Source organism: Pelodiscus sinensis, chromosome 19 (genome assembly GCF_052426305.1).
Source record: "Pelodiscus sinensis isolate ZL-2025 chromosome 19, ASM5242630v1, whole genome shotgun sequence".
Classification (NCBI taxonomy): Eukaryota; Metazoa; Chordata; order Testudines; family Trionychidae; genus Pelodiscus; species Pelodiscus sinensis.
Window position 1 is genome coordinate 1,655,379 of NC_143070.1, and position 26,975 is coordinate 1,682,353.

At 73.1% G+C, this 26,975-nt stretch overlaps 2 protein-coding genes across 2 annotated transcripts; one reads left to right on the forward strand and one right to left on the reverse strand.

Moving 5' to 3' along the window:
- The first annotated feature begins 351 nt into the window (after window positions 1-351).
- CFB (complement factor B) lies at window positions 352-17,891 on the forward strand. Its single transcript, XM_089771640.1, is given in 19 exon segments — window positions 352-512; window positions 2,376-2,591; window positions 4,934-5,119; window positions 5,925-6,098; window positions 8,644-8,739; window positions 8,857-8,993; window positions 10,231-10,369; window positions 11,063-11,215; window positions 12,267-12,281; window positions 12,284-12,352; window positions 12,765-12,902; window positions 13,537-13,634; window positions 13,714-13,842; window positions 13,845-14,011; window positions 15,116-15,195; window positions 15,333-15,451; window positions 15,619-15,751; window positions 16,450-16,499; window positions 16,569-17,891. Coding segments are annotated over 19 exon segments (2,304 nt in total). The 5' UTR covers window positions 352-457; the 3' UTR covers window positions 16,719-17,891.
- NELFE (negative elongation factor complex member E) lies at window positions 16,759-26,574 on the reverse strand. Its single transcript, XM_089771456.1, is given in 10 exon segments — window positions 16,759-16,865; window positions 17,260-17,362; window positions 18,683-18,737; window positions 19,043-19,187; window positions 20,486-20,508; window positions 20,510-20,677; window positions 20,754-21,055; window positions 22,773-22,994; window positions 23,730-23,847; window positions 26,375-26,574. Coding segments are annotated over 9 exon segments (1,167 nt in total). The 5' UTR covers window positions 23,805-23,847; window positions 26,375-26,574; the 3' UTR covers window positions 16,759-16,791.
- Window positions 26,575-26,975: the final 401 nt, after the last annotated feature.

Consider the following 26,975-nt stretch of genomic DNA (forward strand, 5'->3'; position numbering starts at 1 on the left):
GTGAGAGCCGGGAGCCTGGGTCCCCTCCCGGGGGGGGGCAGTGGGGCTGAGTGGTGAGAGCAGGGAGCCTGGGTCCCCTCCCGGGGGGGGGGCAGTGGGGCTGAGTGGTGAGAGCCGGGCGCCCCACCCTGTCACGGGACAGAAGCTGCCAGCTGTTGGGCAAGGCCCCGGGCGCCCCCCCCCCTGCGGTTTGGCGGGGGGGGGGGCGCCAGGAGGAAGTTTGTTTAGGGCGGGGGGGGGGGAGGGGGGGTTCTGCCCATTTCTCAAAAGTCACCTGCCCTGGTGGGCGGGGGAGGGGCCCTGCCCCCGCATCTGCCCCCCGCCCCCGCCCGGGAATGCCCCGCCCCCCCCCGCAGTTCCCGGACGCGGGGCCAGGCGGAGCAGGTTTCGCAAGGGAGGGAGCCAGGCCCCCCCCCCACCTGCCAGACCCGGCTCCGCGCAGCCCCGGACGGACGCGATGGGACCCGCAGCCCCGCTACTCGCCTGCCTGCTGCTGGCGCCGCTGCGCCTCGGTGGGTCCCGGCCCCCCAACCCCCCCGACCCCCCAACTCGCCTCCCCCGCGCCCCGACCTCGCCCGGCTCCTCGGGCCCCCGCAGCCCCCTCGGCATCGGGCAGACGGGGGGGGCCTCCTTGGGGGGGGTCCTACAGAATTGGGGGCCCTGGAGTGTATATCGGGGGGCCCACCCCGATGGCCGGGCGGGGGGGTGTTTCGGGCCCCCCCCGCTGATGTCTGCGCTCGGGGGGGGGTTCGGGCCCCCCCGCTGATGTCTGCGCCCCGGGGGGGGGGTTTCGGGGCCCCCCGCTGATGTCTGCGCTCCGGGGGGGTGTTTCGGGGCCCCCCGCTGATGTCTGCGCTCCGGGGGGGTGTTTCGGGGCCCCCCGCTGATGTCTGCGCTCCGGGGGGTGTTTCGGGGCCCCCCCGCTGATGTCTGCGCTCGGGGGGGTGTTTCGGGGCCCCCCGCTGATGTCTGCGCTCGGGGGGGTGTTTCGGGGCCCCCCCGCTGATATCTGCGCTCCGGGGGGTGTTTCGGGGCCCCCCCGCTGATGTCTGCGCTCCGGGGGGTGTTTCGGGGCCCCCCGCTGATGTCTGCGCTCCGGGGGGTGTTTCGGGGCCCCCCGCTGATGTCTGCGCTCCGGGGGGTGTTTCGGGGCCCCCCCGCTGATGTCTGCGCTCCGGGGGGTGTTTCGGGGCCCCCCGCTGATGTCTGCGCTCCGGGGGGTGTTTCGGGGCCCCCCCGCTGATGTCTGCGCTCCGGGGGGGGTTTCGGGCCCCCCCGCTGATGTCTGCGCTCCGGGGGGTGTTTCGGGCCCCCCCCGCTGATGTCTGCGCTCCGGGGGGTGTTTCGGGGCCCCCCGCTGATGTCTGCGCTCCGGGGGGTGTTTCGGGGTCCCCCCCGCTGATGTCTGCGCTCCGGGGGGTGTTTCGGGCCCCCCCCGCTGATGTCTGCGCTCCGGGGGGTGTTTCGGGGCCCCCCGCTGATGTCTGCGCTCCGGGGGGGTGTTTCGGGGCCCCCCGCTGATGTCTGCGCTCCGGGGGGGGGTTCGGGGCCCCCCGCTGATGTCTGCGCTCCGGGGGGGGTTTCGGGCCCCCCCCGCTGATGTCTGCGCTCCGGGGGGTGTTTCGGGGCCCCCCGCTGATGTCTGCGCTCCGGGGGGGTGTTTCGGGCCCCCCCGCTGATGTCTGCGCTCCGGGGGGTGTTTCGGGGGCCCCCGCTGATGTCTGCGCTCCGGGGGGTGTTTCGGGGCCCCCCGCTGATGTCTGCGCTCCGGGGGGGTGTTTCGGGCCCCCCCGCTGATGTCTGCGCTCCGGGGGGTGTTTCGGGGCCCCCCGCTGATGTCTGCGCTCCGGGGGGTGTTTCGGGGCCCCCCGCTGATGTCTGCGCTCCGGGGGGGTGTTTCGGGGCCCCCCGCTGATGTCTGCGCTCCGGGGGGGTGTTTCGGGGCCCCCCCGCTGATGTCTGCGCTCCGGGGGGTGTTTCGGGCCCCCCCCCGCTGATGTCTGCGCTCGGGGGGGTGTTTCGGGGCCCCCCGCTGATGTCTGCGCTCGGGGGGGTGTTTCGGGGCCCCCCGCTGATGTCTGCGCTCGGGGGGGGGGTTTCGGGGCCCCCCGCTGATGTCTGCGCTCGGGGGGGGGTTTCGGGCCCCCCCGCTGATGTCTGCGCTCCGGGGGGTGTTTCGGGGGCCCCCGCTGATGTCTGCGCTCCGGGGGGGGGTTCGGGGCCCCCCGCTGATGTCTGCGCTCCGGGGGGGGTTTCGGGCCCCCCCCGCTGATGTCTGCGCTCCGGGGGGTGTTTCGGGGCCCCCCCGCTGATGCCTGCGCTCCGGGGGCCTTTCGGGGGGTCGTGGCGCCGCCCGACGCTCTGGCTCTCCCCAGGCGCGGCCCCCAGCAAGGGCCCGAGCTGCGACCTCCAGGCGGCGGCGATCGTGGGGGGCTCGAGCAAGCTGCAGCGGCAGGGGGGGGCGCTGGTGTACCAGTGCCCCGCGGGGCAGTACCCGTACCCCACGCCCGTGCGCCTGTGCCGCGCCGACAGCCGCTGGAGCCCGCTGAGCTCTCGGGACGGGCGCCCGCTGGCCAAGGCCGAGTGCAGAGGTGGGTCGGGGCGCGGGGGGCCGGGCTGGAGGTCGGGTGTTGTCTGGGGGGCTCTAGTGGGGGTGGAAACTGGGAGGCGGGGGGGTCCGGGAACCGTGGGGCGAGCCCTGGGGACACCCGGGGGGGGGGGGGGGCTCTGGGAACCGCGGGGCAGGCATGGGGGGCCGTGGGGGGCTCTGGAGAGTGTGGGGGGCCGTGGGGGGGGGCTCTGGGAACTGTGGGGCGGGTGTCGAGGGCTCTGGGACTCATGGGGTGGGGTTCTGGGAACTGTGGGGCAGTCATAGGGTGGAGCCGTGGGGGGCTGCAGAGGACGGGGGGGCAGGCATGGGGGACCCATGGGGGGCTCTGGAGAGTGTGGGGGGCCGTGGGGGGGGGCTCTGGGGGGCTGTGGGGCGGGGGTCGAGGGCTCTGGGAGGGTCATGGGGGGGGGTTCTGGGAACTGCGGGGCAGTCATAGGGGGGGGCTGTGGGGGGCTCAGAGGACTGTGGGGCAGGCATGGGGGGTTGTGGGGGGCTCTGGAGAGTGTGGGGGGCCGTGGGGGGGGGGCTCTGGGGGGGGCTGGGGCGGGTGTCGAGGGCTCCGGGGGGGGTCGTGGGGTGGGGCTCTGGGAACTGTGGGGCAGTCACCGGGTGGAACATGGGGGGCTCAGAGGACTGCGGGGTGGGCACCGGGGGGAGCCGTGGGGGGGCTCTGGAGAGCGGGGGGGACCGGGGGGGAGCGGGGGGCTCTGAGGAGCGGGGGGTGGGCATGGGGGGGAGCCGTGGGGGGCTCCAGGAAGCGGGGGTGGGCACCGGGGGGCCGTGGGGGCTCCAGGAAGCGCGGGGTGGGCATGGGGGGGAGCCGTGGGGGGCTCCAGGAAGCGCGGGGGGAGGGGGGGGAGCCGTGGGGGGGGTCTGCGAAGCGCTGGGTGGGCACGGGGGGGGACGTGGGGGGGGCTCCGGGAAGCGGGGGGTGGGCACGGGGGGGAGCCGTGGGGGGCTCCAGGAAGTGCGGGGTGGGCACGGGGGGGGAGCCGTGGGGGGCTCCAGGAAGTGCGGGGTGGGCACCGGGGGGAGCCGTGGGGGGCTCCAGGAAGCGCGGGGTGGGCACCGGGGGGGGTGTGGGGGGCTCCAGGAAGCGCGGGGTGGGCAACACGGGGGGGGCCGTGGGGGGCTCCAGGAAGCGCGGGGTGGGCACCGGGGGGAGCCGTGGGGGGCTCCAGGAAGCGGGGGTGGGGTGGGGGGCTCCGGGAGGGGGGTGGGCACCGGGGGGAGCCGTGGGGGGCTCCAGGAAGCGCGGGGTGGGCACCGGGGGGGGCCGTGGGGGGGGCTCCAGGAAGCGCGGGGTGGGCACCGGGGGGCCGTGGGGGGCTCCAGGAAGCGCGGGGTGGGCACCGGGGGAGCCGTGGGGGGCTCCAGGAAGCGCGGGGGTGGGCACCGGGGGGAGCCGTGGGGGGCTCCAGGAAGCGGGGGTGGGCACCGGGGGAGCCGTGGGGGGGCTCCAGGAAGTGCGGGGTGGGCACCGGGGGGAGCCGTGGGGGGCTCCAGGAAGCGCGGGGTGGGCACCGGGGGGAGCCGTGGGGGGCTCCAGGAAGCGGGGGTGGGCACCGGGGGGAGCGGGGGGTGTGGGGGGCTCCAGGAAGCGGGGGTGGGCACCGGGGGGAGCCGTGGGGGCTCCGGGAAGCGGGGGGTGGGCACCGGGGGGAGCCGTGGGGGGCTCCAGGAAGCGGGGGTGGGCACCGGGGGGAGCCGTGGGGGGCTCCAGGAAGCGCGGGGTGGGCACCGGGGGAGCCGTGGGGGGCTCCAGGAAGCGGGGGGGGGTGGGGGCTCCAGGAAGCGCGGGGTGGGCACCGGGGGGAGCCGTGGGGGGCTCCAGGAAGCGGGGGTGGGCACCGGGGGGAGCCGTGGGGGGCTCCAGGAAGCGGGGGTGGGCACCGGGGGGAGCCGTGGGGGGCTCCAGGAAGCGGGGGTGGGCACCGGGGGGAGCCGTGGGGGGCTCCAGGAAGTGCGGGGTGGGCACCGGGGGGAGCCGTGGGGGGCTCCAGGAAGCGGGGGTGGGCACCGGGGGGAGCCGTGGGGGGCTCCAGGAAGCGGGGGGTGGGCACCGGGGGGAGCCGTGGGGGGCTCCAGGAAGCGGGGGTGGGCACCGGGGGGAGCCGTGGGGGGCTCCAGGAAGCGGGGGTGGGCACCGGGGGGAGCCGTGGGGGGCTCCAGGAAGTGCGGGGTGGGCACCGGGGGGAGCCGTGGGGGGCTCCAGGAAGCGGGGGTGGGCACCGGGGGGAGCCGTGGGGGGCTCCAGGAAGCGGGGGTGGGCACCGGGGGGAGCCGTGGGGCTCCCGTGCTCACCCTGCCCCCGCCCCGCAGCCATCCAGTGCCCGGGCCCGGTGGAGTTCGAGAACGGGCAATTCCACCCGCGCCACACGCTCTACAACGTCAGCCAGACCGTGACCTTCGAGTGCTTCGAGGGGTACACGCTGCGCGGGGCCCCCACCCGCACCTGCCAGCCCAACGGCAAGTGGAGCGGCGAGACCGTCGTGTGCGACGATGGAGGTGAGGGGCGCGGCCGCGCCTGCCCACACGGCCCCACACGGGCTGGGGCTCCCCGACACGCCCCAACACGCCCTGACATGCCCCAACACGCCTCGACACAGCCCAACACGCCCTGACATGGCCCCGACACGACCCAACACGCCCCAATACGCCCCTGACATGGCCCAACACACGTCGACACGCCCCAACACGCCCCGACATGCCCCAACACGCCCTGACATGGCCCAACACGCCTCGACACGACCCAACACGCCCCGACATGCCCCTGACATGCCCCAACATGCCCCGACACGCCCTGACATGCCCCCGACACGGCCCCGACACGGGCTGGGACACCCCGACACGCCCCGACACGGCCCCACACGCCCCAACACAGCCCAACACTGGCTGACACGCCCCGACACGGCCCCACAGGCCCCAACACGGCCCAACACTGGCTGACATGCCCTGACATGGGCTGAGGCTCCCTGACACAGCCCTACATGCCCCAACACGGGCTGACATGCCCCAACATGCCCTGAGACCCTGACACGGCCCTGCACATCCTGACATGGTCTGAGACTCCCCGACACACCCCAACATGGCCCGACATGGCCCCCCATGTTCCGACGCAGGCTGACATGCCCCAACATGCCACAACACTGGTTGACATGCCCTGACACGGCCTCACATGGGCTAACATGCTCCAGCACCCCCAGGCAGGGGCCCAACACAGGCTAACACGTCCCAAGACACGCGGCCCCCAGGCTGAGCCGACGCCCCCCCAACATGCCCCGGCACGGGCTGAGCCGGCCTCTCCCCGCAGAGGGCCAGTGCCCGGACCCCGGCATCCCCATCGGGGCGATGAAGGACGGGCAGCACTACCGGGTGGAGGATCGGGTCCGGTACCGGTGCCGCCGGGGGCTGGAGATGCTGGGCTCCAGCGAACGCACCTGCCAGGAATCGGGCGTCTGGAGCGGGGCGGAGCCTGAGTGCAGAGGTGGGGGCCGGGGGCAGGGTGGGGGGGCAGCAGAGCGTGGGGGGGGACTGGGCCAGAAGGTGGAGTGGGGGGCTGGGAGCTCAGTGCAGGGGGCACAGGGGGCAGTGGAGCGCGGGGGCTGGGGTAGAGGGGGGGGGCTGGGAGCTCAGTGCGGGGGGCACAGGGGGCAGTGGAGCGCGGGGGGGCTGGGGTAGAGGGTGGGGGGCTGGGAGCTCAGTGCGGGGGACACAGGGGGGCAGCGGAGCGCGGGGGGGGGGCTGGGGTAGAGGGTGGGGGGCTGGGAGCTCAGTGCGGGGGACACAGGGGGCAGTGGAGCGCGGGGGGGCTGGGGTAGAGGGTGGGGGGCTGGGAGCTCAGTGCGGGGGACAGGGGGCAGTGGAGCGCGGGGGGGCTGGGGTAGAGGGTGGGGGCTGGGAGCTCAGTGCGGGGGACACAGGGGGCAGTGGAGCGCGGGGGGCTGGGGTAGAGGTGGGGGGCTGGGAGCTCAGTGCGGGGGGCACAGGGGGCAGTGGAGCGCGGGGGGGCTGGGGTAGAGGGTGGGGGGCTGGGAGCTCAGTGCGGGGGGCACAGGGGGCAGTGGAGCGCGGGGGGGCTGGGGTAGAGGGTGGGGGGCTGGGAGCCCAGTGTGGGGGACACAGGGGGCAGTGGAGCGCGGGGGGGCTGGGGTAGAGGGTGGGGGGCTGGGAGCTCAGTGCAGGGGGCACAGGGGGCAGTGGAGCGCGGGGGAACTGGGGTAGAGGGTGGGGGGGCTGGGAGCTCAGTGCGGGGGGCACAGGGGGCAGTGGAGCGCGGGGGGCTGGGGTAGGGGGGGGGGCTGGGAGCTCAGTGCGGGGGACACAGGGGGCAGTGGAGCGCGGGGGGGACTGGGGGTAGAGGGTGGGGGGCTGGGAGCTCAGTGCAGGGGGCACAGGGGGCAGTGGAGCGCGGGGGGGGCTGGGGGAGGGGGGGGGCTGGGAGCTCAGTGCAGGGGGCACAGGGGGCAGTGGAGCGCGGGGGGGCTGGGGTAGAGGGGGGGGGCTGGGAGCCAGGTGTGGGGGGGCACAGGGGGCAGTGGAGCGCGGGGGGACTGGGGTAGAGGGGGGGGCTGGGAGCCCAGTGTGGGGGGCACAGGGGGCAGTGGAGCGCGGGGGGGCTGGGGTAGAGGGGGGGGGGCTGGGAGCTCAGTGCAGGGGGCACAGGGGGCAGTGGAGCGCGGGGGGGGTGGGGGGCAGGGAGCTGGGGTAGAGGGGGGGGGCTGGGAGCTCAGTGCGGGGGCACAGGGGGCAGTGGAGCGCGGGGGGGCTGGGGTAGAGGGGGGGCTGGGAGCCCAGTGCGGGGGGCACAGGGCAGGGGGCGGGGGGGGGTAGAGGGTGGGGGGCTGGGAGCCCAGTGTGGGGGACACAGGGGGCAGTGGAGCGCGGGGGGGCTGGGGTAGAGGGTGGGGGGCTGGGAGCCCAGTGTGGGGGACACAGGGGGCAGTGGAGCGCGGGGGGGCTGGGGTAGGGGTGGGGGGCTGGGAGCCCAGTGTGGGGGACAGGGGGCAGGAGCCGGGGGGGGCTGGGGTAGGGTGGGGGGCTGGGAGCCCAGTGTGGGGGACACAGGGGGCAGTGGAGCGCGGGGGGGCTGGGGTAGGGTGGGGGGCTGGGAGCCCAGTGTGGGGGACACAGGGGGCAGTGGAGCGCGGGGGTCTGCAGGGGTGGGGGCTGGGAGCCCAGTGCGGGGGGTCGAGGAAGGGGGCAGTGGAGCGCGGGGGGCTGGGGTAGAGGGTGGGGGGCTGGGAGCTAGTGTGGGGGGCACAGGGGGAGTGGAGCGGGGGGGTCTGGGGTAGAGGGTGGGGGCTGGGAGCTCAGTGTGGGGGGCACAGGGGGCAGTGGAGCGCGGGGGGGCTGGGGGTGGGGGGCTGGGAGCTCAGTGTGGGGGACACAGGGGGCAGTGGAGCGCGGGGGCTGGGGTAGAGGGTGGGGGGCTGGGAGTCTCAGTGGGGGGGCACAGGGGGAGGGAGCGCGGGGGGCTGGGGTAGAGGGGGGCTGGGAGCTCAGTGTGGGGGCACAGGGGAGTGGAGCGCGGGGGGGCTGGGGTAGAGGGGGGCTGGGAGCCCAGTGTGGGGGGACACAGGGGGCAGTGGAGCGCGGGGGGCTGGGGTAGAGGGTGGGGGGCTGGGAGCTCAGTGCGGGGGGCACAGGGGGAATGGAGCGCGGGGGGCTGGGGTAGAGGGTGGGGGGCTGGGAGCTCAGTGTGGGGGACACAGGGGGCAGTGGAGCGCGGGGGGGCTGGGGTAGAGGGGGGCTGGGAGCTCAGTGTGGGGGACACAGGGGGCAGTGGAGCGCGGGGGGGGCTGGGGTAGAGGGGGGCTGGGAGCTCAGTGCGGGGGGCACAGGGGGCAGTGGAGCGCGGGGGGACTGCGGTAGAGGGGGGCTGGGAGCTCAGTGTGGGGGGCACAGGGGGCAGCGGAGCGCGGGGGGGCTGGGGTAGAGGGTGGGGGGCTGGGAGCTCAGTGCGGGGGGTCGAGGAAGGGGGAGCTTGGGGGAGCGACCCCCCAGGCCCTCAGCCCCCATTTCCCCCCCAGACCGGTCCACCTATGACACCCCCGAGGAGGTGTCGGCCGCGTTCATCTCCTCCCTCGCCGAGACCGCGGAGGTGGCGGATCCCAACCGGACCCTCTGTGAGTGGGGGGCACGGAGGGGCTGCGGGGGGGTCAGAGGCTGGGGCAGGGGAGGGGAGGGGGGCAGGGGGCCCGTCCGGGGGGAGCCAGGCCCCCCTGACCCCCCTCGCCCCCCAGCCGAAACCGCGAAGCGCAAGATCCGGATCGAGCCCGGCGGCTCCATGAACATTTACCTGGTGCTGGACGCCTCCGACAGCGTGGGGGAGGGGAACTTCTCGCTGGCCCGCGACGCCCTCGTGCAGCTCATCGAGAAGGTGGGGACCCCCGGCGCCCCGATGCCCCCATCCCCCGACACCCCCGACACCCGCCCGCCGGTCCCCCATCCCCCGACACCCCCGTTCCCCCGACACCCGCCCGTCGGTCCCCCATTGCCCGACACCCCCGTTCCCCCGACACCCGCCACTGGTCCCCCATCCCCCGACACCCCCGTTCCCCGGACACCCGCCACTGGTCCCCCATCCCCCGACACCCCCGTTCCCCGGACACCCGCCACTGGTCCCCCATCCCCCGACACCCCCGTTCCCCGGACACCCGCCACTGGTCCCCCATCCCCCGACACCCCCGTTCCCCGGACACCCGCCACTGGTCCCCCATCCCCCGACACCCCCGTTCCCCGGACACCCGCCACTGGTCCCCCATCCCCCGACACCCCCGTTCCCCGGACACCCGCCACTGGTCCCCCATTCCCCCGACACCCCCGTTCCCCGGACACCCGCCACTGGTCCCCCATCCCCCGACACCCTGTTCCCCGGACACCCGCCACTGGTCCCCCATCCCCCGACACCCCCGTTCCCCGGACACCCGCCCACTGGCCCCCCATCCCCCGACTCCCCCGTTCCCCCGACACCCGCCCACTGGCCCCCCATCCCCCGACACCCCCGTTCCCCCGACACCCGCCACTGGCCCCCCATCCCCCGACTCCCCCGTTCCCCCGACACCCGCCCACTGGTCCCCCATTCCCCGACACCCCCGTTCCCCGGACACCCGCCACTGGTCCCCCATCCCCCGACACCCTCAGTTCCCCGGACACCCGCCACTGGTCCCCCATCCCCCGACACCCCCGTTCCCCGGACACCCGCCCACTGGCCCCCCATCCCCCGACTCCCCCGTTCCCCCGACACCCGCCCACTGGCCCCCCATCCCCCGACACCCCCGTTCCCCCGACACCCGCCCCCTGGCCCCCCATCCCCCGCCCCCCCGTTCCCCGGACACCCGCCACTGGTCCCCCATCCCCCGACACCCCCGTTCCCCCGACACCCGCCCACTGGCCCCCCATCCCCCGACACCCCCGACTCCCGCCCCCATCCCCCGACACCCCCGTTCCCCCGACACCCGCCCCCACTGGCCCCCCATCCCCCGACACCCCCGACTCCCGCCCCCATCCCCTGACACACCCGTTCCCCCTGACACCCACTGGCCCCACATTCCCCAGTCCCTGAAAGCTCAGGCAGGCCCTGCCCCCCAAGGCCTCCCTGCCCCCCTCCCTGGCAGATCTCCAGCTACGGGGTGTCTCCCCGCTACGGGCTCCTGACCTTCGCCACCGACCCCAAAGTGGTCGTGCGCACCACGGATCCCCAAAGCAGCGACGCCAACTACGTCAGCGACAAGCTGGGGGAGCTGAAATACCAGAGTGAGGCCGGGGCCTGGGGGGCAGAATGGACACGTGGGGGAGCCGGGGGTGGGATTTGGGGTGCTGCGGGGAGGGGGCATTAGGGGGCAGGGGAGGGGGATGGGGTGCTGGGGGGGCAGGAAGAGGGGATTTGGGGGGCTGCGGGGATGGAAGAGGGGATTTGGGGTGCTGGAGGGGGGTGGGGGGCAGGAAGAGGGGATTTGGGGGCTGCGGGGGGCAGGAAGAGGGGATTTGGGGGCTGCGGGGAGGGGGCATTAGGGGGCAGGGAGGGGGGATGTGGGGTGCTGGGGGGCAGGAAGAGGGGATTTGGGGGGCTGCGGGGATGGAAGAGGGGATTTGGGGTGCTGCGGGGGGCAGGAAGAGGGGATTTGGGGGGCTGCGGGGGGCAGGAAGAGGGGATTTGGGGGGCTGCGGGGAGGGGGCATTAGGGGGCAGGGAGGGGGGATGTGGGGTGCTGGGGGGCAGGAAGAGGGGATTTGGGGGGCTGCGGGGATGGAAGAGGGGATTTGGGGTGCTGCGGGGGGCAGGAAGAGGGGATTTGGGGGCTGCGGGGGGCAGGAAGAGGGGATTTGGGCGGCTGCGGGGATGGAAGAGGGGATTTGGGGGGCTGCGGGGGGCGGGGGGGATGTGGGGGCACCGGGAGGGGGCATTGGGGTGCCGGGGGGCCTGACCCACCAGCCCCTGCCCCCCCAGCCCACGCCCTGCGCAGCGGCACCAACACGCGGCGGGCGCTCGAGGCCGTGCACAACATGATCATCGAGCAGGAGCACGACGAGCTGCAGCAGGGACACAAGGTGGCCCCCGTGGCCAACTCCACCCGCCACGTGCTGGTCATCATGACGGACGGTGAGACCCCCCGCCCCCCCCGGCCCCTCCGCCCCCCGCGGTCCCCCCCCCCCGCCCCCCACATCCCCAACTCCACCCGCCACGTGCTGGTCATCATGACGGACGGTGAGACCCCCCCCCCCCCCCGGTTCCCCCGCCCCGCCCCCCACGTCCCCAACTCCACCCACCACGTGCTGGTCATCATGACGGACGCAGACCCCCCCCCGCCCCCCCGGTTCCCCCCCCCCGCCCCGCCCCCCGGTCCCCCCCGCCCCGCCCCCGCGGTCCCCAACTCCACCCGCCACGTGCTGGTCATCATGACGGACGGTGAGACCCCCCCCCCGCCCCCCCGGTTCCCCCCCCGCCCCGCCCCCCCCCCCCCCGGTCCCCCCCGCCCCGCCCCCGCGGTCCCCAACTCCACCCGCCACATGCTGGTCATCATGACGGACGGTGAGACCCCCCGCCCCCCCCCCCGGTTCCCTCCCCCGCCCCGCCCCCCCGGTCCCCCCGCCCCCCCCCCCACATCCCCAACTCCACCCGCCACGTGCTGGTCATCATGACGGACGGTGAGACCCCCCCCCCCCCCAGCCCCCCCCCCCGGTTCCCCCACCCCCCCCCCCCCCGGTTCCCCCCCCGCCCCGCCCCCCACATCCCCAACTCCACCCGCCACGTGCTGGTCATCATGACGGACGGTGAGACCCCCCCCGCCCCCCTGGTTCCCCCGCCCCCCACATCCCCAACTCCACCCGCCACGTGCTGGTCATCATGACGGACGGTGAGACCCCCCCGCCCCCCCCCCTCGGTCCTCCCCGCCCCCCAGTCCCCCCACCCAGCCCCCCACGTCCCCAACTCCACCCGCCACGTGCTGGTCATCATGACGGACGATGAGACACCTCTCAACCCCCACCCTGTACCACCCAACCCCCCAACCCCCCCGTACCCCCTAACCCTCTGCCCCCCAATCTGTCCCCCAAACCCCTCAATCCTCCCGCCACGTCCCCAACTGCACCCGCCATGTGCTGCCCAGCACCTTCCAACCCCACCAACCGCCCCCCACGCTGCCTCCCCACAGGGAACACCAACATGGGGCCCCGGAGCCGGTGGTGCACCAGATCCGGGAGCTGCTGAGCATCGGCCGCAACCGCGAGGACTACCTGGGTGAGAGGCCGGGCGGGGGGGGGGCTGGAAGAGGCCTGGGGGGCCAAGAGGGAGGGGAATCGGGGCTCAGTGGGGGAGGGGCCCATAGGGAAGAGGCCTGGGGGGCCCAGAGGGAGGGGAATCGGGGCTCAGTGGGGGAGGGGGCTGGAAGAGTCCTGGGGGGCCCAGAGGGAGGGGAATCGGGGCTCAGTGGGGGAGGGGCTGGAAGAGTCCTGGGGGGCCCAGAGGGAGGGGAATTGGGGCTCAGTGGGGGAGGGGGCTGGAAGAGGCCTGGGGGGCCAAGAGGGAGGGGAATTGGAGCTCAGTGGGGGAGGGGCCCATAGGGAAGAGGCCTGGGGGCCAAGAGGGAGGGGAATCGGGGCTCAGTGGGGGAGGGGCCCATAGGCCCTGCTTACGTGGCTTCTGCCCCCAGATATCTACGTGTTCGGGGTGGGGGCCCTGGTGAACCTGCCCAACCTCAACTCACTGGCCTCGCACAAGAGCGATGAGAAACATGTCTTCTCCGTGCAAGACATGAAGGATCTGCAGAAAACCTTCCACCACATGATAGGTACCCGCCCCCCCCGGGACCCAGGCCCCCTGCCCCCCGGGACCGAGGCCCCCGCCTCCCTGGGACCCAGGCGTCCAGCTCCCCCGGGACCCAGGCATCCAGCTCCCCCTGGGACCCAGGCCCCCGCCCCCCCAGGACCCAGGCGTCCAGCTCCCCCCGGGACCCAGGCCCCGCCCCCCGGGACCCAGGCGTCCAGCTCCCCCCGGGACCCAGGCATCCAGCTCCCCCTGGGACCCAGGCCCCCCGCCCCCCCCAGGACCCAGGCGTCCAGCTCCCCCCGGGACCCAGGCCCCCGCCCCTCCCGGGACCCAGGTGTCCAGCTCCCCCTGCCCCACAGAACCCAGGTCTCCCCGCCCCCGGGAACTCAGGCCCCCTGCCCCCCAGGGAACCCAGGCGTCCATCTGCCCCCGCCCCTGGGAACCCAGGCCCCCCGCTCCCCAGGGAACCCAGGCGTCCATCTTCCCCCGCCCCACAGAACCCAGGTCCCCCGCCCCCGGGAACTCAGGCCCCCCACCCCCAGGGAACCCAGGCGTCCAGCTCCCCCCACCCCTCACCCCCTGGGAACCCAGGCCCCCTGCCCCCCTGGGAACCCAGGCCCCCCCCGTGGCGCGGCGCTGAGCGGCTGTGCCCGCAGACGAGAGCGAGACGCTCAGCATGTGCGGGATGGGCTGGGAGTTCCCGGAGGCCAGCGACCGCCAGAAGAACCCCTGGCACGTCAGCATCAAGGTGACGGTGAGTGGGGTGCCGGGGGGCAGGCCCGCGGGGGGGGGGGGCCGTGGGGCGGGAGTAACCCCTGTCTCTGCTCCGGCAGCGCCCCGGCAAGGGGGTGGAGTCCTGCAAGGGGGCCCTGGTGTCGGAGTATTTCGTGCTCACGGCCGCCCACTGCTTCAACATCGACGACCAGGCGCAGTGGATCAGCGTGGACCTGGAGGAGGGGGCGGGCGGCAGCCCGGGGCCCGCGCCGACAGGGGGAACCGGGTGGTGGCCCTGCGGAGCCACCCCAAGTACCACATCGGGGGGCTGCAGGGCGCCGGGGTCCCCGAGTTCTACGACTACGACGTGGCCCTGCTCAAGCTGGAGAAGAAGGTCCCCTCCTCCTTCACGGCCCGGTGAGTGGGGCCCCCGCGCCCTATTGCCCCCGCCCCCCACTTCCCCCGGGGCCCCCTATTGCCCCCGCCGGCCCCTGCCCCCCGCCACTTCCCCCAGGGCCCCCTATTGCCCCCGCCGGCCCCTGCCCCCCGCCACTTCCCCCGGGGCCCCCTATTGCCCCCGCCGGCTCCTGCCCCCCGCCACTTCCCCCGGGGCCCCCTATTGCCCCCGCCGGCTCCTGCCCCCCGCCACTTCCCCCGGGGCCCCCTATTGCCCCCGCCGGCTCCTGCCCCCCGCCACTTCCCCCGGGGCCCCCTATTGCCCCCGCCGGCCCCTGCCCCCGCCACTTCCCCCGGGGCCCCCTATTGCCCCCGCCGGCCCCTGCCCCCCGCCACTTCCCCCGGGGCCCCCTATTGCCCCCGCCGGCCCCTGCCCCCCGCCACTTCCCCCGGGGCCCCCTATTGCCCCCGCCGGCCCCTGCCCCCGCCACTTCCCCCGGGGCCCCCGCCGGCCCCGCCGCCCCGCCCCCCCCGGGGCCCCCTGCCCCCGCCGGCCCCTGCCCCCGCCACTTCCCCCGGGGCCCCCTATTGCCCCCGCCGGCCCCTGCCCCCGCCACGCCCCCCGGGGCCCCCCCGCCCCGCCGGCCCCTGCCCCCGCCACTTCCCCCGGGGCCCCCTATTGCCCCCGCCACTTCCCCCGGGGCCCCCTATTGCCCCCGCCGGCCCCTGCCCCCCGCCACTTCCCCCGGGGCCCCCGCCGGCCCCTGCCCCCGCCACCCCCCCGGCCCCCTATTGCCCCCGCCGGCCCCTGCCCCCGCCACTTCCCCCGGGGCCCCCTATTGCCCCCGCCACTTCCCCCGGGGCCCCCTATTGCCCCCGCCGGCCCCTGCCCCCCGCCACTTCCCCCGGGGCCCCCGGGCCCCCGCCCCCGGCCCGCCTCCCCGGGGCCCCCGCCGGCCCCCCCCCCCACTTCCCCCGGGGCCCCCTATTGCCCCCGCCGCCCCTGCCCCCCGCCACTTCCCCCAGGGCCTCCTATTGCCCCCACTGGTCCCTGCCCTTCCTGCCCCTGTTCCCTCCGGCCTCCTGCTGCTCCCCCACTGACCCCTGCCCTCTGCTGCCCCACAGCCCCATCTGCCTGCCCTGCACCGAGGGCACCACCCGCGCCCTGCGCAAGCCCCACCCGCAGACCACCTGCAAGGACCACGGTAAGAGCTGAACCCCCCCCCCCCCGTCCCGCCCCCCGCCCCTGCCCGCCCCCCGTCCTGCCCCTGCCCCCTGCCCGCCCCCGTCCTGCCCCTGCCCCCTGCCCGCCCCCCATCCCACCCGTCTCCCTGCTCCGCAGAGCGGCTGCTGCTGACGGCGGGCGAGGTGCAGGCGCTGTTCCTGCACGAGGGGAAGGACCCGCAGTCCCAAAAGAAGACGCTGCAGCGGCAAACCGTGCACATTAAGAACGGGGTGAAGGTGAGGGACTGAGGGACCCCGCTGGCGGGGGGGGCCCCGGCCCCATGGGGAGGGGCGCAGAGGTGCCAGGGCTGAGCCGGGGCTCCGTGGGGACGGCGGCAGCCCCTGGCCGGGTGGGGACCCCAGGGGGGGGGGCCGTAGGGGGCTCAGCCTGCCTCTGCCCCCAGAAATCGGCCTGCGAGGCGGACGCCAAGAAAGCCTCCATCTACGTCAACGTGACGGACGTCAGCCAGGTGGTGACGCCCCGCTTCCTCTGCACCGGCGGCATCGACCCCGTCGTGGACCCCAACACCTGCAAGGGTGAGGGCCGCCCCGGCGCCCCCGGGATCCCTCCCCACTGCCCTCGGGGATCCCCCAGGGGCCCAGCCCCCCTCCTCTGCCCTCAGGGATCTCCCAGGGGCCCAGCCCCCTTCGTCCGCCCTCGGGGATCCCCCTGGGGCCCAGGATCCCCCTCCGCCCTCGGGGATCCCCCCAGGGGCCCGGGATCCCCCCCCACCGGCCCTGAGCCCCAGCGCCCCCCCCCGGGATCCCTCCCCCCTCCGCCCTCGGGGATCCCCCCCAGGGGCCCGGGATCCCCCCCTCCGCCCTCGGGGATCCCCCCAGGGGCCCAGCCCCCTTCCTCCGCCCTCGGGGATCCCCCCGGGGCCCCTGAACCCCCCTCCTCCTTCAGGGATCTCCCCCACGGGCCCCGAGCCCCATCCCCCAACCTTGGGGATTCCCCCTAAAATTTCCCCCCAGCCAGGGGGATCCCCCTGAAACACTGTGGCCTGGGTCTCTCCGCCCTTGGGCTCCCCAACACTCCCCTACCCGAGCCCTGGCCTGGGTCTTCCTGCCCTCGGGGCCCCATCCCTCTGCCCCCAGGGGTTCCCCCAATGCCCCCCGGCCCGTGAGCTCACAGGCCCCCCAGCCTGGGTCCCCCTGCCCTCGGCGATCCCCCGCTGGCCCCCATGGGACCCTGATCCTGCTACCCCCCTCCTGACCCCTTCCTCCTCCCGCAGGCGACTCGGGGGGCCCGCTCATCATCGCCAAAGGCAAACGCTACGTCCAGGTGAGTGCCCCCCCCCCCCCGCCGGCCGGCCCCCCCCCGCCTGCCCTACCCACCTCTCCCTCCCCCCAGGTGGGCGTGATCAGCTGGGGCGTGGTGGACGTCTGCAAGCAGCGGCAGAAGCAGGCGCCGGCCCACGCCCGCGACTTCCACCTCAACCTCTTCACCGTGCTGCCCTGGCTGCGGGAGCAGCTGGCCGAGGAGGGGCTGGGCTTCCTGTGAGCCCCCCCCGCCCCCCGGAAATAAACACGCGGCTCGGGCACCGGCTCCGCCGCTTTATTCCGGCGCCGGCGGCTCAGAACAGGTCCTCGTTGTAGACCACCTGCGAGCGCTTGTCCCGGTGCGACCCCTTGGCGCTGTTCTTCACCGCTGGGGGGGGGACGGGGGGTTAGGGGGGGACGGAACCGCCCCTGCAGCCTGGCCCCCCACTTCCACCCCCCGCCTCCGGGCGACCCCCGGGCTCCAAGCCCCCCACCCCCCTTCCAACCCCTCCGCCTCTGGGCAACCCCAAGGGCCCTAGCCCCCTTCCAACCCCTCCACTTCTGGGCAACCCCAAGGGCCCTAGCCCTCCGCCTCTGGGCAACCCAAGGGTCCAAGCCCCCGCTCCCCACTTCCACCCCTGCCTCTCAGTAACCTCCGGCATCCTAGGCAGCCCCCGTCTCCCCCACTTCCAACCCCCCCCTGCCTCTGGGCGTCCCCAGGGGGTCCTAGCCCCCCCGCCCCCTCCCTCCCGCCAAAGAGGGCCCAGGCGGCCGTCCCTCACCCAGCGACCCCCAGACGGATTTCCCTGTGGCGGCGTCCAGCATGGGCTGCTTCCGGGCGATGCTGACTTTCAGCTGCACGTCCTCCACCACGGCCCCGTTCAGCTGGGGGAGAAAGGGCGCTGATGAGACCCCAGAGGGGCCACCTAAACCGTGGGACTGGCCCGTTCTATGCGGCTGTTCCTAGGCCCCCGCCCCCACCCCAGAGCCAGCCGCATCTCAGCGCCGGGCGAGGGGGTCATAAGAACCGAAGGTCCCTTCAGCCCAGTGTCCTGGCTGCCCACAGTGGCCACTGCCTGGAGCCCCAGAGGGAAGGGACAGAACAGGGAACCACCCAGGGAGCCCTCCCCTGTCGCCCATTCCCAGCCTGACCCACAGAGGCCAGGGACCCCTCCCTGCCCTGCCTGGCTACCGGCCATTGAGGGATCCAACCTCCATGAATCTATCTAGCTCTTTCTCCAACCCTGTTAAAATCCTGGTCTTCACAACCTCCTCTGGCGAGGAGTTCCACAGGTTAACCCTGCAGCGAGTGAAGAAAAACATCCTTTGCTTTGTTTTAATCCTGCTGCCTGTTCATGTCGCTGTGCGGCCCCTAGTTCTTATATTATGGAAACAATTAAATGACTTTTCTTTATTCACTTTCTCCCCCCAGCATACTTTTCCAGCCCTCTAGCACCTCTCCTCTCCTCTCCTCTTGCCCAAGCTCACAAGTCCAAATCTCGAATCTCTCCTCACACGGGGCCTGGTTACTTGCCCTCTTCTGAACCTTTCCCAGTGCCAGTATCTTTGAGAGGAGGTGACCGCACCGGTGCGGAGCACTCCGGCTGTGGGCGGCTCACGCATCTACGCAGCGGCCAGAAGGGATTCTCTGCCTTGTTTTCTGGCCCTTTTTCAATGACTCCGAACATCCTGTTTGCTTTCTGACTGCCGCTGCCCGTGGAGTGGACGTCTTCAGGGAACTATCCGTGTGTAACCAGCCCCCTGCCCCACCCCAGAGCCAGCCGCATCCCAGCGCTGGGTCCCCATGTAACTAGCCCCCACCCCAGAGCCAGCCGCATCCCAGCGCCGGGCGAGGGGTCCCCGTGTAACCAGCCCCCACCCCAGAGCCAGCCGCATCCCAGCGCCGGGCGAGGGGTCCCCGTGTACCCAGCCCCCACCCCAGAGCCAGCCGCATCCCAGCGCCGGGTCCCCGTGTATCCAGCCCCCACCCCAGAGCCAGCCACATCCCAGTGCTGAGCGAGGGGTCCCCGTGGAACCAGCCCCCCACCCCAGAGCCAGCCGCATCCCAGCGCCGGGCGAGGGGTCCCCCTGTAACCAGCCCCCACCCCAGAGCCAGCTGCATCCCAGCGCCGGGCGAGGGGTCCCTGTGTACCCAGCCCCCACCCCAGAGCCAGCTGCAGGGAGGGGCGGGGGGAGGGGCTGTACCTCAGCAATGGCCTGATCTGCTGACTCCATCTTCTCATATGTGACGAAGGCGCAGCTGGGGGGGGGGGGGGAGGAAGAGGTGAAAGGGGAGTCACTGGACCCAACCCCACCCGTGCTGCAGCCCCGCCCCTCTTTAGCTCCTCCCTTCCACCCAGCCCCGCCCCTCTTTAGCTCCTCCCCTTCCATCCAGCCCCCTTTAGCTCCTCCCCCTTCCATCCAGCCCCGCCCCTCTCTGTTCTGGAACAGAACCATGTTAGCTACTCCCCGATTCCCCCTTAACTCTGCCCTCCCTGCTTCAGCCAAGCCCCGCCCCTCATCCCCCCAGCCCCGCCCACCCTCCTGCCCTGGCTCCGCCCTTACTTGCGGGGGTTGTCCATGGAGAGGTCGATGATGGTGCCAAAGGGGGAGAAGGCGCCGCGCAGGAGGCTCTGGGTCATGTCGGTGCCGTAGACGTACACCGTGTTCCCCTTGCGCGGGGCCCGCCGGTCCGGGAAGGAGTCAGACCCTGCCGGGGTCAGAGCCGGCTCAGAGCCGCCGGGAGCCCCCTGCCTCCGGAGTGCGACCCACGGGCGTCCCGGCGCCCAGCCCCCGGAGCCCGGCAAGGATCCAGGCATCCTGTGCCCAGCCCCCCCGCTCCGCTCGAACCACTAGCCCCCACTGCCCTCCCAGAGCTGGGCCTCCTGGCTCCCAGCCCCTCCCTGCTCGAACCACTAGCCCCCACTGCCCTCCCAGAGCTGGGCGTCCTGGCTCCCAGCCCCTCCCTGCTCTAACCACTAACCCCCACTGCCCTCCCAGAGCTGGGCGTCCTGGCTCCCAGCCCCTCCCTGCTCTAACCACTAACCCCCACTGCCCTCCCAGAGCTGGGCGTCCTGGCTCCCAGCCCCTCCCTGCTCTAACCACTAGCCCCCACTGCCCTCCCAGAGCTGGGCGTCCTGGCTCCCAGCCCCTCCCTGCTCTAACCACTAACCCCCACTGCCCTCCCAGAGCTGGGCCTCCTGGCTCCCAGCCCTCCCTGCTCTAACCACTAGTCCCCACTGCCCTCCCAGAGCTGGGCGTCCTGGCTCCCAGCCCCTCCCTGCTCTAACCACTCGCCCCCACTGCCCTCCCAGAGCTGGGCCTCCTGGCTCCCAGCCCCTCCCTGCTCTAACCACTCGCCCCCACTGCCCTCCCAGAGCTGGGCCTCCTGGCTCCCAGCCCCTCCCTGCTCTAACCACTCGCCCCCACTGCCCTCCCAGAGCTGCGCGTCCTGGCTCCCAGCCCCTCCCTGCTCTAACCACTAGCCTCCACTGCCCTCCCAGAGCTGGGCGTCCTGGCTCCCAGCCCCTCCCTGCTCTAACCACTAGTCCCCACTGCCCTCCTAGAGCTGGGCGTCCTGGCTCCCAGCCCCTCCCTGCTCTAACCACTAGCCCCCACTGCCCTCCCAGAGCTGGGCGTCCTGGCTCCCAGCCCCTCCCCTGCTCTAACCACTAGTCCCCACTGCCCTCCTAGAGCTGGGCGTCCTGGCTCCCAGCCCCTCCCTGCTCTAACCACTAGTCCCCACTTCCCTCCCAGAGCTGGGCGTCCTGGCTCCCAGCCCCTCCCTGCTCTAACCACTAGCTCCCACTTCCCTCCCAGAGCTGGGCGTCCTGGCTCCCAGCCCCTCCTGCTCTAACCACTAGCCCCCACTTCCCTCCCAGAGCCAGGGAGAGAACCAGGAATTCTGGCTCCCAGCCCCCTTTCCCCCGCTCTACCCACTAGCCCCTGCTCCCCTGCAGAGTCGGGGAGGACCCAGCTGCCCTGTGCCCAGCCCCGTGGGGTGCCTACGGCGGAAGCCGCCGTCCCGCTCGCCGGTCCCTCTCCCGGCTGTGGTCCCGCTCGTGCTCCCGGTCGTAGTCCCACTCGAAGGTCCGCAGCCCCTCGGCGCGCTCCGGCTCCCGCTCCCTCTCCCTCTCGGGGTCCCGCTCCTCCTCCGGCTCCTTCTCGGGGTCCCGCAGGCGCTCGCTGGAGCTCACGAAGCTGCGGGGGCGGGAGGGGTCAGGGCAGGCGCCGGGTCCGAGCCGGCCAGGTCATGGGGGGGGGGGCGCCCACTCACCTCTCGTACAGGGACTTCCTCTGCGGGCGCCGGGACTGCAGCAAAGAGAGGAGCACGTCACCACCGAGCACCCCCCGGCTGGGAACCCCGAGGGCAGGCCCAGCGCAGCACCCCAAAACCCCCGTGGGGGCAGCCTGGGACTCCCCGGCCCCAAGCCGACCCCCCAGCTCTAACCACTGGCCCCCACTCCCTTCCCAGTGCCCAGAGAGACCGCAGGCGTCCGGGCCCCAAGCCTGCCCCGCTCTAACCACTAGCCTCCACTTCCCTCCCAGAGCCAGGGGGAGAACCCAGGAATCCTGGCTCCCAGCTCACCCCCCCCGCTCTAACCACTAGCCTGCACTTCCCTCCCAGAGCCAGGGGAGAGCCCAGGAATCCTGGCTCCCAGCTCACCCCCCCCCGCTCTAACCACTAGCCTGCACTTCCCTCCCAGAGCCAGGGGGAGAACCCAGGAATCCTGGCTCCCAGCTCACCCCCCCGCTCTAACCACTAGCCTCCACTTCCCTCCCAGAGCCAGGGGGAGAACCCAGGAATCCTGGCTCCCAGCTCACCCCCGCCCCGCTCTAACCACTAGCCTGCACTTCCCTCCCAGAGTCAGGGGGAGAACCCAGGAATCCTGGCTCCCAGCTCACCCCTGCCCCGCTCTAACCACTAGCCTGCACTTCCCTCCCAGAGCCAGGGGGAGAACCCAGGAATCCTGGCTCCCAGCTCACCCCCCGCTCTAACCACTAGCCTGCACTTCCCTCCCAGAGTCAGGGGGAGAACCCAGGAATCCTGGCTCCCAGCTCACCCCTGCCCCGCTCTAACCACTAGCCTGCACTTCCCTCCCAGAGCCAGGGGGAGAACCCAGGAATCCTGGCTCCCAGCTCACCCCCCCGCTCTAACCACTAGCCGGCACTTCCCTCCCAGAGCCAGGGGGAGAACCCAGGAATCCTGGCTCCCAGCTCACCCCTGCCCTGCTCTAACCACTAGCCTGCACTTCCCTCCCAGAGCCAGGGGGAGAACCCAGGAATCCTGGCTCCCAGCTCACCCCCCCCGCTCTAACCACTAGCCTCCACTTCCCTCCCAGAGCCAGGGGGAGAACCCAGGAATCCTGGCTCCCAGCTCACCCCCCACTCTAACCACTAGCCTGCACTTCCCTCCCAGAGCCAGGGGGAGAACCCAGGAATCCTGGCTCCCAGCTCACCCCCCGCTCTAACCACTAGCCTCCACTTCCCTCCCAGAGCCAGGGGGAGAACCCAGGAATCCTGGCTCCCAGCTCACCCCCCCGCTCTAACCACTAGCCTGCACTTCCCTCCCAGAGCCAGGGGGAGAACCCAGGAATCCTGGCTCCCAGCTCACCCCCCGCTCTAACCACTAGCCTGCACTTCCCTCCCAGAGCCAGGGGGAGAACCCAGGAATCCTGGCTCCCAGCTCACCCCCGCCCCGCTCTAACCACTAGCCTGCACTTCCCTCCCAGAGCCAGGGGGAGAACCCAGGAATCCTGGCTCCCAGCTCACCCCCCGCTCTAACCACTAGCCTCCACTTCCCTCCCAGAGCCAGGGGGAGAACCCAGGAATCCTGGCTCCCAGCTCACCCCCGCCCCGCTCTAACCACTAGCCTGCACTTCCCTCCCAGAGCCAGGGGGAGAACCCAGGAATCCTGGCCCCCAGCTCACCCCCGCCCCGCTCTAACCACTAGCCTGCACTTCCCTCCCAGAGCCAGGGGGAGAACCCAGGAACCCTGGCTCCCAGCTCACCCCCCCCCGCTCTAACCACTAGCCTCCACTTCCCCCCCCCCCCGGCAGGGGAGGGCCCCCCCCCCCCTGCCCCCGGCATCCTGGCTTCCCCCCCCCCCAGCTCAGCCCCCCCCCGCCCCGCCCCCCCCCCCCCTAGCCTGCACTTCCCTCCCAGAACCAGGGGGAGAACCCAGGAATCCTGGCTCCCCAGCCCCCCCCTCCCCCCCACTGTAACCACTGGCTTCCGCTTCCCCCTGCTTGTAACCACGGGGGACCGCACCCCCACTGCCCCCACCCGCCCCCACCGCATCCCGCTGTAACCACCGGCCCCCACTGCCCTCCCAGAGATCCCAGCCATCCGGGCTCCCAGGTCCCCTCCGCCCGCCGGCCCCCGCCCCCCCCTCCGCCCGCCGGCCCCTGCCCCCAGCACCCCCCAGGCTCTGCCCGGCCTCACAGCGTTTGATGCCTCCTTGGCTGGCCTGGCTGGTGGAGCTTTGCTGCTTCTTTAGAGCCAGAAGAGCCTTTTTCTGGGGGGTGAAAACGTCCGTCAGTTCCTGCCCCCGCCCCGCAGCCCCAGAACCCCACAGGCCCCGCATACCCCCTCCCCCCGCCCCACAGGGCCCATCTCGCCCCGCACACCCCTCCCCCTGTCCCACACGCCCCTCCCCCCGCCCCACAGGGCCCATCTCGCCCCGCACACCCCTCCCCCTGCCCCACACGCCCCTCCCCCCGCCCCACAGGGCCCATCTCGCCCCGCACACCCCTCCCCCTGCCCCACACGCCCCTCCCCCCCCCCCACAGGGCCCATCTCGCCCCGCACACCCCTCCCCCTGCCCCACACGCCCCTCCCCCTGCCCCACAGGGCCCATCTCGCCCCGCACACCCCTCCCCCTGTCCCACACGCCCCTCCCCCCGCCCCACAGGGCCCATCTCGCCCCGCATACCCCTCCACCTGCCCCACACGCCCCTCCCCCCGCCCCACAGGGCCCATCTCGCCCCGCGTATCCCGCTCCCCTGCCCCACACGCCCCTCCCCCCGCCCCACAGGGCCCATCTCGCCCCGCATGCCCCTCCGCCTGCCCCACACACCCCTCACCCCGCCCCACAGGGCCCATCTCGCCCAGCATACCCCTCCCCCTGCCCCACACGCCCCTCCCCCCGCCCCACAGGGCCCATCTCGCCCCACATATTTCCTTCCCCCCGCACCACAGGGCCCATCTCGCCCAGCACCCCCCCCCCCCAGGTGGGGCAACAGGCTCCGACCTTCTTCTTCAGCTTGGCAAACTTCTTCTGCAAGGCCTCCTCCTGTTCAGTGAGGCCGGGGGGCAGGACGAGCATGGTGGGGCGCTCGTGGGGGGGAGGCTGCACTGGCACCCGGGGGCTGCGGGAGGAAGCAGACACAGGGGTGAGCGGGGGGGGGTGGAGCCTCCCCCTGCACTACGGATGGTCGATGTTGGTTCACTGACTAGCCGAGTGATCGCGGATTCTGAGCCGTTACTCGACTGGTCTGGAGTCCCTGGGGGTGGAGGCAGCGCTGCCGGGGAGCCAGGGCGGCCCTCCCGGGACCAGACCAGCAACGCCTGCAGCGCCCGGCCTTGGCCAAGCACGGCTCTAACACCCCCCCTGGGTCTGGTTGGAGCCCGGGCGCACACGTCGGTACGCAGGCCGGGGGGGGGGGGAGTCAGCAGGGCCGCCCAACGCTGCGGAACGTGGACAGGCCGGCGAGACCAGGCCAGAGAGCAGGAACAGCCTGGTCCTAGGACGTCCCACTGTGATAAGAGACAGTCCAGACGCGCTGGCGCATACCGGGCCATTGCAAATGGGCCCTGGATATCGGCATACGAGGGATCTTCCGGAAACGGTAGCTGATGGGTAGACAGGCGTAGGCCGACCAAGTCTCGCTTGGCTGTCAGTTGGGTTTAGGAAGAACAATCGCGGGGGGGGGGGGGCCTGTCTGCTCTGTGACCCGGGGTCCCCCTGCGCTGTGAGGTGCGATTCCCAGACTCACCCAGACACGGGTCCCAGCCCGTCCCAGAGGGAGGGGGAGACGGGAGGGCAGGTTCTGGGAGCAAGGCGGCTTCTGGCTGGGAAACATGAGGGGAACAGACTAAGCTGAGGGGGCGATGGACCCCTAACCCTAGGGGTCGGAGGTATCCTGGCCCTGACTCCTGTAGCCACATCGCGTCTGTGCTGGGCTGTATCCCGGAGAAGCAATAACCCCCCTGTTCTACCGGCTGGGGAGTCTGTTCTGGCTGCTACAGGGGTGCAGGATCGGGGACGGGGGGTCCCTGACACACCGGAACAAGGAACGGACCCTTCACACCCCTTCAGTGCCGACGTGCAGGCATCCAAGCCACCACGACCCCCGGCCTGGCACTGTCGGGAGCGCACCGGTGACAAGTAAGTGACCTAGGCGCAATGAGGGTATTAGATTCGGCTAGGACTGGCGTGTGCACTTCGCGCTGTGCGAATTGCTTTCAATTTTAAGCCCTGGGCTATGTCTACATTCGCGGCAAGAGGGTTTTCTTGCCCAAGAAGGGGCAGTGTAGATGCTCCTCCTGGCGCAAGAGCCTCTTCTGAAAAAAGTGGGGGCTCATTAGGTATGCAAATGAGGCTCGGCGATATTCCACGCTTCGCCTCATTTGCATATTACTCCCGCAAGAAGCCGCGAGTGTAGACATAGCTCCAGTGTTTTCAATTGTCCAGCGATTGTTGCTAAGGCTTGTCACACTCAAACAACTGCAGGAACGTCTCTCTGGGGGGTTCCGCTTTCCCTGGGATCTAAAAGCAAAGCACACGACACGGCCCCACTCCCGAGGAGCCCCCGCCCCGCCGTGCCGCTGCCGCGGTGTCCGAGGCAGCAGCACCGGGAGCCGGTCTGCGAGGGGAGCCTGTTTCAAAGCCAGCCCCCCTGCGGGCCAGCCGCCTGCCTGATACAGAGGCAGCAGCGCAGGGGGGCAGCAGCCCGTCTGGGGTCGGGGGGGTCTGAGCTCCCGGAGCCGGCGTCAGCCAGACCTGAGCCAGGCTCCCTGCCCGCCCGGCTCCTAATGCACTTGAACGGCAGAGCCGCAGCAGGGCCAGGCCCCGGATCCGGCGTCAGCCAGACCTGAGCCAGGCTCCCTGCCCGCCCGGCTCCTAATGCACTTGAACGGCAGAGCCGCAGCAGGGCCAGGCCCCGGATCCGGCGTCAGCCAGACCTGAGCCAGGCTCCCTGCCCGCCCGGCTCCTAGTGCACTTGAACGGCAGAGCCGCAGCAGGGCCAGGCCCCGGATCCGGCGCAAGCCAGGACCCAGCTGGGCTGCTGGCCAGTCTGCGCGCACATTTACCGGGGGGGCGGCGAGTCGGCTGTAGCATTCACCGACACGTTTTTGCATATCGATTAATCGGTTACTCAATTCCACGATTACCTCCCGACCCCGGGCGTTACCCACAATGTCCTGGGGTAGCTGCAACCTGCTCCCGCCCCGCCCCCACCCTAAGCCACGCCCCCTGCCCTAGATCCAGGCTCCGCCCCCTGCTCCCACCCCTGCTGCAGGCCCCGCCCCCAGCCCCATACACGTGCACTGCCCCAAGCTCCGCCCCTGCTCCCGCCCCCTGCTGCAGGCCCCGCCCCCTCCCTGACCCAAGCTCCTCCCCTGCCTCCGCCGCAGGCCCCGCCCCCTCCCTGACCCAAGCTCCTCCCCTGCCTCCGCCACAGGCCCTGCCCCCAGCCCCGCCCCCTAGTCTTACACTGCCCCAAGCCCCGCCCCCTCCCTGCCCCAAGCCCCGCCCCCTGCTCCCGCCCCAGGCCCCGCCAACTCCCCCCCCACCTCCGCAGCCCCGCTCCCATGATGCACCGCGGCAGGCGGCCAGGGAGAGGGGCTGTTGGGGGGGGGGCGCGCGCGCAGGTGGACCCCCCGCGGACTGACCCTCTCCGCTCCCCGTCCGCGGCGGCTCTAGCGTGGCGCGGCTCTCCCCGCTCGCGCGCAGGCTCGGAGCACGCTCATTGGCGGAGCGGCGCCCTCATTTGCCTGCCTCGCGCCCGGCTCCTCTTATCCCGGGGGGGGCCGCGGCGCCGGCTGGCGTCACTTCCGCCCCGCAGCGCTCGCCCTGGTTCTCTCCCCGGCTTCCGCCCCGCAGGGCCATGCTGCGCCGGCCCCGCGCGGAGCCCTTCCGGGTCAGGGGGCGGCCCGCGGCTGCCGACATGGAGCGAATGAGTGAGGGGGGGCGCTGGGGGCAAGTTGGGGGGGGGCAGGAGGGGTACGGGGGGGCAGGAGGGGGCAGTGGGGGGAGGGGCAGGAGGGGGTAGTGGGGGGAGGGGCGCAGGTGCAGGAGAGGGGCAGGGGTAGTGGGGGGAGGGGCAGGAGGGGGTAGTGGGGGGAGGGGCGCAGGTGCAGGAGGGGGCAGGGGCAGGGGTAGTGGGGGGAGGGGCAGGAGGGGGTAGTGGGGGGAGGGGCGCAGGTGCAGGAGAGGGGCAGAGGTAGTGGGGGGGGGGCAGGGGCAGGGGGCAGGGGGGTAGTGGGGGGAGGG